Source organism: Hyperolius riggenbachi, chromosome 4 (genome assembly GCF_040937935.1).
Source record: "Hyperolius riggenbachi isolate aHypRig1 chromosome 4, aHypRig1.pri, whole genome shotgun sequence".
Taxonomy (NCBI): Eukaryota; Metazoa; Chordata; class Amphibia; order Anura; family Hyperoliidae; genus Hyperolius; species Hyperolius riggenbachi.
Genome location: NC_090649.1, coordinates 241,025,122 through 241,037,140, shown reverse-complemented (window position 1 = coordinate 241,037,140; position 12,019 = coordinate 241,025,122). Strand labels below are relative to the sequence as shown.

At 43.1% G+C, this 12,019-nt stretch overlaps 1 protein-coding gene across 1 annotated transcript in view; it reads right to left on the bottom strand.

Annotated features, from left to right (window-relative positions):
• MYO6 (myosin VI) overlaps positions 1 to 12,019 on the bottom strand; it is a 393,572-nt gene that overhangs the window by 212,137 nt on the left and 169,416 nt on the right. The window contains 2 exon segments of the mRNA XM_068281511.1: positions 1,902 to 2,046; positions 9,526 to 9,706. Coding sequence (XP_068137612.1) covers positions 1,902 to 2,046; positions 9,526 to 9,706 — 326 coding nt within the window.

Here is a 12,019-nt window from a genome sequence, read left to right as displayed (position 1 = left end):
CTAGAGGAGGTTTCACGGCAGTCATTATAATTTTTTTTTTAATGTACAAAAAGTATTCAGGAGGGGCACCACAAATTAGAAGGTGGTGTGCCACGGTCTTCGTCTAAGTGTGCTCAGAGATGCTCTGCCATAAACTCTTGAAGGAGACTGGCACCAATCAATGAGAAGGAAATAGGCTCTTTTAGCTCTTGGTTTTGCAAGAGCACGATTACATTGTATGATATTGTTAAATTTGGATCATACGTCCAGCCTATTTAACTACGCTACCCATTCATTTATACATCTCACGCCAGTACTGATCAACCAGTCATAATATTGTAGAGGCATATTTTTAAACATGAATTGCTGCAGACTGTAGCTTATTCACTATCAGTAAAAACAAAAAGTACTAGCTTGTATTATATTGTAAATCCTGAAGCGGAGATGTCAGTATTTCAAAATAGGGAAAAATCATAATACAAGTACATTAGATAATCGAACAGATCATCATTTTAGGATCAGTTCAAAATACGTCCACTGCCCTGTAATTGATGGCTTGGCAAAATGGATGAATTATGGACTGCAATGGTTTTCTATGGGCTAGTTCCCATGTTTTTTACATTTTCACTTTTGTCCACTGCAGGAAATTTCAGATGCTGACAGCGGACCACTTTGCATATCTCCCAACTGTACCTCTTTCGGAGGGACAGTCCCTCTTTCCTCCTCATTTGTCCATCTTTCAGGACTTTGTCCCTCTTTCTATGTAAATGTATATATTTCTCTACTAAAAATTGTGTCTGATTGACTCTAAACTTTATTCCTATCCTTTAAATTGATATATTACTCATTTTAAAATGTTAATATGAAGGAAAATTAACCAGGATAAAAAGGAGCAGTGTGGTTTGAATTATAAAACTACATATGTTTCTTATGAAATCTTCATGGTTTGTGTGACTAGGGGTGTGCTGGGGGCATGGCTTAAGTGTCCCTCTTTCTCATCACAAAAAGTTGGGAGGTATGCTTTGCATTGTATAAATGGTTTGACCCTGCAATGGTGGTACAGCACGCCTATGCAATACAGATATGCTCTGGCTGGGCCCAGCATAGTAAAAAAAAGATCAAGCCTCCAGCACACCTAGGTATATCACTTTACAGTTAAAAGGATGCATGACTGCATACAATCTGCATGACTGCATACAATACAAAGTAAATCATAACGATATGGGCTGTATTTCCTTTTCAACTGGCACAAGTGCTTTTTGTAGTTAAACTATTGTCAGAATTTCGAGTGAACTTATTATTTAATATTTATATAGCGGCAACATCTTGCGCAGCACTGTACAGAGTATATTGTCTTGTCACTTAACTGTCCCTCAGAGGGGTTCACAATATATTCCCTACCATAGTTATATGTCTCTATATCATGTGAAGTATGTATCGTAGTATAGGGCCAATTTAGGGGGAAGTCAATTAACTTACCAGTATGTTTTTGCCACTGAAAAGTCCACAGCTAGCTTTATTGGTCTGTCATAAGTTCTGGCATATCTTGAAGTGGAATGCTAATTCCAGGATTACAGCCTGCCATTCTTATTAAACACAAATAAGAGGCGATTAGCCTATCTGAAACATACTGGGTTACATTCCTGGGGCTTCTGAGGAGGACAAGAAACAGTAAACTGGTAGAGACACACTATACAGCTCACTTTACTGCAGGTAACACAGCCCATTACTTCTATCAGATGTTATAATGCCAGTCTACCTTCTTGTGTTTTTGCAACTGTAATAAGAAATCAAGGACTTCAAACAGCAAAATAATTTAACAGAGGGCAAACATGCAGTTTTCTAGAAATATTACGTGACACTTAATTGTTTGCATGAGTAGAAGCAGAGATAGGAAAAAATAAATAGTACAGCAGTCTTACTTGATAACTGTGCCTTTAGTGCCCCCTGCTGTTGTAAGCATGACCCGTGTAGTGAGGCTGACTCGCAGATCATCTTCATCTAGACCCAGCAGTTTCGAGCAGCATTGTAAAGTCTTGCTTGATTGGTTCTTTAAAGTGCAGCCACCTGGTGTTTAATACAACATATATGTCAGGAAAATCAGGTTTACGATCAGGCGCATAATTGGTTAACAGCATTTGGCATTCATCCTAACTAACGAGCTTTTGTTTAGACGATCCATGATAAGTAATTTGCTCTGTTAATCCTGCCTTTAGACAAAATAAACTCACAATGCATAACTTCTGTATTAATAGAAATACACTGAAAGGAAATCAGAAGTGAACAGGTTATAGGAATAAAAATGATGAACAGTACAGAAACAGTAATGAAAGGGCACACATAATAATGATCCCCCTTATGGCTTTTGTGCAAGTAGACACGACCTGTTCTCTGACCCAGCATACACTGTGTCCTTATGTCATACAATCAAATGACTTGTGACACTCTCACTCATGGGTGAGTACACCTAAAGTGCGTAGCAAGATGCTCCATCACAAATGCCACTGTTGCTGTGATTAGGCTGTCAGAAAACTCTGATTATGAGCAGCATGTTACGTACCTGTCAAGGCTAACTGTGGACCACTTGAAAGAGACAAGACCTATCAAAGACATAGCACGCTTACATCAATGCAAAGTGCCTGCCAAGCTGTCTTTAATAGAACAAGTAACTATGTAAATAGGTAGACTAGGCATTTTCCTGTAAGTGGTGAGGGGATTTTAATGACCATTTTTTATTGGGGAAAAAGAAACTTCAATCAAAAGAATGTTCAAGAATTCAGATAGCTGACATTTTGCCAGCAAGTCCAGCGGCATCAATCTCCAAACACTAATTACAGTCAATGCTGAAAATAAGGGATGAAGTTTTATGCTAACAGCCAACATGGGGAGATAGCATTGTAACCTAACAACATTAGGGCCCCAGTCATAAATCTCTTTCAGGACACTGTCTGCACAGAGTTTGCATTTTCTCCATTCGTATATTTTATTCTAGCACTTCAATTGCCTCCCGGGTCCCGAAAAAAACCTTATGAGGCGATTTGTTCACCCAAAGCAGTTTCTAGGCTCTGCGGGTGAGGGTGTATAAATTGCACACCACTCCCACCCCCTACCCCATAGACTCTGGCACACTATTGTGATGCAATAGTCAGAGGTGCTAGCCAGAAGCCCCCAGTATTAGTTATTCAGGCGTAGTCCCCCTACCCTGTGTAGGTAGCCACAGGAGCCGCAGTATTAGCCAGTACAGGTAGCCACAAGAGCCCCCAGTATTAGGTAGCCACATGCAGCCCCCCTTCCATTATAAGATACCCCCTAGTAAACATAGCCAGAGAGCTCCCCTTTGTAGGTAGCCAGAGAGCCCACCCCCTTCCGAACCTGCATATCCCAGTTGACCCAGGGGAGGTGAAAAACCTTACAAGGCCTGGGCTAATTAGCCTCCACAGGGAAACATTCGTTCTCAACTCCAGATGGCAGTCAGATAAATCCCTGGATCAACTCTCCCAGGAATTACCCAGTAATTATAGCTGTGGATGCCCTTCAATGCAAAGAAACAATCCAAGCCCTCTTTAACTACTTAAGGACCAAGGCGCTTGTAATCTATGCCCTGTTTTGATGGCTACCTGGCTGCCAGGGTGTAGATTTCAATCAGACGCCGCTGCTCGCATCAGCCATTTTCGTTGCTCCGACAATCTCACCGCTGTCTCCCTGCCGTGTCCTGTCGCAGCTCACTTGCTCTTCCTGTCTCTGTGATGGCAGAGCCCTGTGAGCCAGTCAGGAGCAGATTTCATTGGCTCCTGGCCATGTCTATCAAGGTAAGCAACTCCCATAGGCTTACATTGATAGACACAGTCAGGAGCCAATGAAAGCGGCTCCTGACCGGCTCACATGACTCTGCAGTCATAAAGACGGCAGACTGGGTGTCCTGAGGACACCGGCGTGCGGTGTGGATACGCGGCGATACAATGGTATTCCGTCGTTATTGTACCAGCGGTCTCTGGTCCTTAAGGGGGCAGAGACCGCTGGTACTTAAGTGGTTAAATGCAGATATAAAGTTTGCCATAACCACTTGAAGTAAGATATTCCAGATTTGAATCACTCTCACTGTGAAGGACCCCTTTCTAAACAGATGGAAAAAAGTTTTGTTATGTCCCCTTGTCTGTTGCTCAACCCTAGGGACAAAAAGGTCATCCGCCAAGATTTTGTATGGTCCTCTGATTTATTTATATATGTTAACCCCCCTGGCGGTTTGCTAAAAAAAATCGCCAGGGGGCAGCAAATTTTTTTTAAATTTTTTTTTTTTCATGTAGCGAGACAAAGTCTCGCTACATGATAGCTGCTGCTCAGCGGCATCCCCCCAGCCCCTCCGATCGCCGCTGGCGATCGGCGATCAGGAGATCCCCCATCGCCATGGCGACGGGGCGGGATGACGTCACCGACGTCATCGACGTCGTGACGTCAAAGGGGATTCCTATCCACCCCATAGAGCTGCCTGGCACTGATTGGCCAGGCAGCGCACGGGGTCTGGGGGGGGGGGGGGCGGCTGCGGTGCGACGGATAGCGGTGGATCGGCGGGTAGCGGCGGCGATCGGGCACTGCACGCAGCTAGCAAAGTGCTAGCTGCGTGCAGCAAAAAAAAAATTATGCAAATCGGCCCAGCGGGGCCTGAGCGGTGCCTTCCGGCGGCATAGCCCGAGCTCAGCTCGGGCTTATCGCCAGGAAGGTTAATCAGGTCACCTCTCACTCACCTTTTTCAAAGCTAAATAAGCCCAGTTTGTCCAACCTTTTTTGGTAAGTGAGATCTTCCATCCCTCTGCTAAAAATTTAGTTGCCCATCTTTGTACCCGTTCTAGAAGGTCAATGTTCTTTCTATAGTGTGGTGCCCAAAACTATATTCCATACTCCAGATGTGGCCTCACAAGTGATTTATACAGAACGAGTAGTATACTAGCATCTCAAGATTTTATTTTCCATTTAATGCATCACAGAATTTTATTTGCTTGAGCTACCACTGCTTGGCATTGTATATGATTACTTAATTTGTCATCAACCAGTATTCCCAAGTCCTTCTCCAAGTCTGATGTTCCCAGCTTTATACCATTTATTTTATATGGTACTCTACCATTGGTATGACCAATGTGCATGACTTTTATCAACATTAAATTTAATCTGCCATGTGCCTGCCCATATGGTCATGTCAAGATCCTGTTGTAAATATGTCACTGAGTCTTATGGTGCCCATACACGATACAATAGAAAAGTTTGATTTTCCCATTTATTCGATCTAAATGATCGAATCGAATGAAAGTTGAAAATATATTTTTTTCAATCAAGAAATGTAAACGATTATCCCATTTTTTCGAGAAAAATCTGATTGGACATGCTGGACAAATCTTTATATTCGATCTAACGGAATAGTTGAACTAAATTATCTAATCCCAAAAAAATGAAAAATTGTACCATGTATGGCCACCATTAGTGTTGCTAATTCTGCATAATTTTGTATCATTTTGAAAGGATGGCTACATTACTCTGTACTCCATCTAATAAATCATAATAAATAAATTGAAAAGCATTGGATCAAGTATTGACCCCTGCGGTACCCCACTGCTAACAGTTTTCCATTCCCATGTCCCACTCTTTGCCTTCTATCCCTTAACCAGTTATCTGTCCACATACACACATTTTCTACTGGTCCCTGTATCCTCAGCTTCTGCATCAGGCTATTTTGGAGAACAGTGTCAAAAGCCTTTGCAAAGTCCAAGTATACTATATCTATTGCTTTCCCAAAATCTAAATGTTTGTTCACCACTAAATAAAAGCGGTTATTTAAAAGGAAATTAATATGGCAGTCTCCATATCTCTTTCAGGTCAGTAGTGCTTGTCAGGTGATATGCAAGTATAAATTTGCTAGTCATGATCATGTGCTAAAGCAGGATGTGAACCCAGCAAATCAGAGCTTTGGAAATCTATCAGCTGATCAAACAAATCACATACTTCTCCACGAGACATGACAATCACTACAGATAAGAAGCCATTGTTGCATGGCCCATAAGGTGCGTACACACGCACTACATTTGGCAACGACGGGTCCGTCAGATCCTCCCGCTGGGCAAACGTTCAGCCGACAGTAGTATGTGTGTACACGCTGTTGGCGGACTGATAAGGCTGTTTTCTGAACGATCCGCTGAGGGTCTGACAGACCCGTCGTTCCCGGATGTAATGCGTGTGTACGCACTTTAAGACATCATCATCATCCTCCTATTAAATAGCTGCCTCAGCTACCTAAAAATAATTCTATTTCTATTAAAAATCCATTCTAGTTAGGCAAAAATAAAATGTGCATTTACAAACACTTCCTTGCTAGAAAAATGTGACGCTTTGCTGCTGTTACTTCAGGTGTGCAAAGCAAATGAGATAGGTTCCGGCTCTGTGAATCTAATTATGCAAGCTATGCTGGAAGATCGACGTGTTGCAGTCTGTACCCCCAAAGTAGAGCAAATAATGTACTGCTGTGATGGTTGCAAGGAAGTACAGTTTATGTGGATTGTTTTTCTCAAACCCATTCCAGGACAGCCAGGCAACTGGTATTGCTTAAGAGAAATGTAATTAAAGCAGCTTCCATATCACTCTCACCTCTGATTCACTTGAACATCTAATTTTTCCACCAAGCTATCCTATTTGCAGTCATGAGACTACTGTGTATGTAAAGCTTACATAGCATTCCACATTCTACTTGCATTTCGCATTACTGTCTCGGTCTCCCCTAAAACCATTGAAATCCCCCTGTGAGTGATAAAAATTTCATCAGAGGATCATCGTGGTTTGCATACAACTCCAGGGGATAAACCTAAAGTCATAATAAGGCCTGTCTCCTGAAAACTCAACCTTATGTTTTACAAGTAAGCAAGTATAATGAGGAGACGTTCCCTCAAGTCTTCTTATATCCCGCACATACAACTAGATGTTGCCACCCAAGGCCACAATATCACAGCAGTGCTGTTACACAGTCACTTCTGCACAATCAAAGCAGGATTATTCTCCACAAATTCAGGTTCTAAATAAGCAGCTTGCTAAAACAACAATCTGATGAGGATTATCACGGCAAAGGACTATAAACTTCTGCCCCTGAGCTCTACACCAAGGCTTTTCTCAGGAACTGGTGGCAGAAGTGTAATATATAATGACCCACCACCTCCTAAAAACTCCATTCATTACTTGTCTGGTTCTTAAACCCAAATGTGAATATCACTATGGATATAGAATCTTTTGTTATCGATTCAGTGATATCCCATAGAGTGTGTCACACTGGATTAGCACAGACTGAGCTGTGAACACATGGCATGGTGGCTTAGTATAGGCACTGCTGAAGTTAAGAAAGATGGTTTGTAAAATCCCCTCTGGATTTTACAACCTTGTCACTAGTTTATACAGCCTCAGTCCAGGCAAGAGGTGGAAAAAAATGATTGTATGTACCTTTACAGGTCCCTAATCTACTGTAACACAAATCAGTTGCCACATGTTGATCCATTTTCAGCCTGGTCGCATTATCAAAGTTCCCTTGCTTTTCATTCAAATGATGCCATCTAAAAGCACCTGCATCTGCTTCAGGCTGCAGCTCAGTGTGAGTCTCTAGATTGTGCTCCAAGTGGAGTTTCTGGGATCGGACTCATGAGGAACCACCCACTGCTCTTCAGATATACAGATCCCATCGTGCTTTGGAATGTAATAACAGCAAATCTAGCACCCCTGCAGTAAATTCAGCAGCTGCTAAACATGGAGACCTGAAGTCTGGATGTTTGAAACATATCAGTATGAACCCATTACACTAACAAAATACATGCATACTGCAATCTGTATCACAGACAATTATAAAAGGTATCTTCAGGTGTTATTTATGGAGTTCTAATGAATGGAGGACTACTGTATTTTGCATCAAGCCCAGGGGCGTAGAGGGGAGTGGATTTCTGAACTACTACCAACAAACCACTAACGGCCATCCTGTAACTTTCTACTGAGTGAATATGTACACAGAGGTGGACCGATGTTCAGTCAGGTTTCTCATTAGTTGAAAAATGACTGCATACAGCATCTGACAGGAAGCAACTCACCTCAGTAATCTGCTGAGGCTGGTGTCGATTTATATAGTGCTGTGTAAGCTCCATACAAATGCCATGAACAATCAGTCATTAAATATGGAGTAAACATTTCATCATAAACATGTGGTTAGGAGACAGTGACATTGCTGCCTGTTAACCGTTTGAGAATTAGCTACATGTCATGAGCCATTTTTAATGAACGTTGCCTCCCTGTATACAGCAACACCCAATATCCCTGTTCCTCCAGATGATCTCCAGCAGCTACACACCACACACTATCCTGATGCACAGTAAGAACTTACAAAAGCCTAAAATGACCCCTTCCCTAATATGAGCGTTCATTTACCATCAGTATACGTCAAACCGTGTAAAACCAGCTGCGTTTACAAAGCATGGTTACCTTATACAAACACCATGGCCCTGCTATCACAAAGGCCGGTCAGTTGTACCATACACTTCAGGCTGATACTCCACACAGCATCTGTACAGCCAAACAAGCACTCCACACTGCACCTGTACAGCCAAACAAGCACTCCACACTGCACCTGTACAGCCAAACAAGCACTCCACACAGCCCCTGTACAGCCAAACAAGCACTCCACACAGCCAGCAACTGTACAGCCAAACAAGCACTCCACACAGCCAGCACCTGTACAGCCAAACAAGCACTCCACACAGCCAGCACCTGTACAGCCAAACAAGCACTCCACACAGCCAGCACCTGTACAGCCAAACAAGCACTCCACACAGCCAGCACCTGTACAGCCAAACAAGCACTCCACACAGCCAGCACCTGTACAGCCAAACAAGCACTCCTCACAGCACCTGTACAGCCAAACAAGCACTCCACGCAGCACCTGTACAGCCAAACAAGCACTCCACACAGCCAGCACCTGTACAGCCAAACAAGCACTCCTCACAGCACCTGTACAGCCAAACAAGCACTCCACGCAGCACATGTACAGCCAAACAAGCACTCCACACAGCACCTGTACAGCCAAACAAGCACTCCACGCAGCACCTGTACAGCCAAACAAGCACTCCACACAGCACCTGTACAGCCAAACAAGCACTCCACACAGCACCTGTACAGCCAAACAAGCACTCCACGCAGCACCTGTACAGCCAAACAAGCACTCCACGCAGCACATGTACAGCCAAACAAGCACTCCTCACAGCACCTGTACAGCTTTTACATATAGCAGTTTCATTTAGCGATAATGAAATAACCCTTTTTATTTACTCAAAGAAGAAGAAGTTATTTTTTTCAAAAGCTATTTTCCCCAGACCTTACCCTTGGCATATTCTCTATAAAAGAAAATCCCACACGCCATTCTGAGCACATTTCATTCCCACTTTTAAAAGCATATTGTGCTTTGTGACTCAAATCAAACTCCAAGCCTTTCAGCTGACATTTATAGTGATAGGAAAATAAAGTAAAATGTCTTCTAACCGGAGGTGCTCCCAGCTTCTTCAAAATCAATATTTCCAAGGTGTAGAACACCAGCAACAACTCGGAAAAGATCAAGTTTCTCTGTATCATCCAAGCCAATCTTTTTCATAGCTCCGACCATTCGATTGAAATCTCCATGATCATCTAAGAGTGGATCCTTCAGGGAACCATGCTTAAGGTACTATGGAAAAAAAATAAAAAGATTCAACTGTATAAGGTTAAACAAGAATAAAAAACAGACAAATGTGTGTTTATTCAGAATGTCAGACTTAGAAAGGTCGTAGAGAAGTGGAGTCAACATGCACATTTGAAAATAAAAGCATTGCAACAAACTGTCAAGTACACATTAGGAAGCAGTCATTTCTGGAGCTGAACTTGATCAAGATCCAAATTCTCATTTTGTCCCTAAGGCCTCAGTCATGACCTGGAACATATTTGCCCAAAGGTACTGTCCAAGCACTTAGAGTCTGAGCTCAGAGACAGGGGAAGGGTTGGTGTTAGGAATAGGTAGAGGGAGGGTTAGTGTGAGAGGTAGGTTAGGTAAAGCATTAGAATATTAGCAGTATTGCCGATAATCTACCAGCAGCTTCACCCAGTGCCCAAAATTTCCAGGTGTCCTTTTTAAATGTACGGCCACTTGGATGTGCGAGTCCGCTTTTCTCAATAAACATTATTTTTAAAGCATTTTGGTGCCTGGTCTTGACTATTTGCCGTTTTGTAGTCAAGAGTGGTCCTGTGCTGGTCCCCTATGCAGCCCTGTAACACTAACTTTTCACCTGCTGGAGAACTCTGCTTTTGTGGTATCACTTAATACAATTGAAGTGTGAGAAAATGGCTTCTCAGAGGCCAGGGATCAGAGGGACGAGACAACTCTGAGCCTGAGGTCAATTATTTATTTTATATATTGTATTTATAAAGCGCCAACATATTACGCAGCGCTGGTCAATGAAGTGACATAGTCCCAAGAAATGTCTTTAAAACAAATCCTGAGTTTTGTTATAAGTTATGCAGCTCTAATACAGCAGCATTCAGAATGGCAGGGGGATAAAAAGCAACTAAATGTGTTCATAGTGGCTTCTATCCATCTTTAGACTGTTGGCAATACTTAGGAAGTAAACCCTCCTGCGCTCTGTAACCTGCGTGATGAATGCCCACAAACTGGAAAGACGCTAAGTGTTTTCTTTTTTAAATTTTTCTTTTACCGTATGTACTCGCATAGAAGCTAAATTTTTGGGTCCAAAAAAGTGGCCCTAAAGTGGGGGTGTCGGCTTCTGTGCGAGTCACCAATTTGATGTGTATGGGTCAGTGTATCTACTGACCTGTTCTGTGCCTCTGGATGTGTGGCGGCCGACACTGATGCTGAGCGGGCTTGCGGGGGACAGAAGTTGAGATCGGTTCCCGCCCTGAAGTGGATCGGATGGCCAGAGAAGAGCGGATATTGCAGGGGCTGCTTTACAATAGATGCTGGCGTCTGCCCTGTCACAACATGCTTTCCTGCATGTTGGTTCATATGAACGGTGGAGAGCACTTCTGATGGCGGAAGTGCGGGCCGGCGAGGTGTGCAGTGTTGATGTCAGTGCCCTCTTTCATCTCCCCACGGGTCACCTCTAAAGTGCCGCTAAAGGGTGTTCTAGGGATGACACATGGATAAACAGGGCACTGACGTCACTGTTGCACGCTGTGTACTACACAGCCCGCCGGCCATCCAAACTTCCGCTGTCAAATGCTTTTTCTTCCGGCCATCTGAACCAACATGCAGGGAAGCATGTTGCAACAGGGAAGGCACCAGCATCCATTTTACAGCTGCCCCTGCAAGATCCAGTCCCGTCCGGCAATCCGATCCACTTCAGGGCAGGCACCAAAAACAGATCTGATCCTCTGTCCCCTGCAAACCCGCTCAGCACCAGTGTCATATCATTGTTGCACTCCACATGCTTCCAGAGGAACAGAAAGGTCAGTAGATACACTGACACATGCAGCAGCCCCTGCAAGATCTGCTCCCCTCTGCCCATACCAGTTACAGTGGGGGTCCTGGTGGCTCTTCTCAGCACATATTTCTGGTAAGGGTCATCCCTCTTGGCACTATTTAGTTTGGGGTTGTTGGTTCCTTGATATATATTGAACAGCATTTGCACTTTATGTATATACCTTACCAAAATATTTGCAAAATACTAATAATGCTTATTATTGCTGCTAGAGACAATAAATGTAGGAGAATTGCCGGTTTTGTGACTTATGTGTGTGTAATTGCCCATTTTCTTTGTTATGTATACCCTCCTGTTATGGTTACTAATCATAGTTAATACACAGTCTGGTTTGTAAATGGCACTTTATCTTCAGTCGGACAGTATTCATACAGTAAACGGGTGATATACTGGGGAGGGGGCTTATATGCGAGTCAAACAGTTTTTACTAGTTTTTAAGGGAAAAGTGGGTACCTTGGCTTATATGCGGGTCAGCTTATATGCGAGTATATACGGTATATGGACTAGTA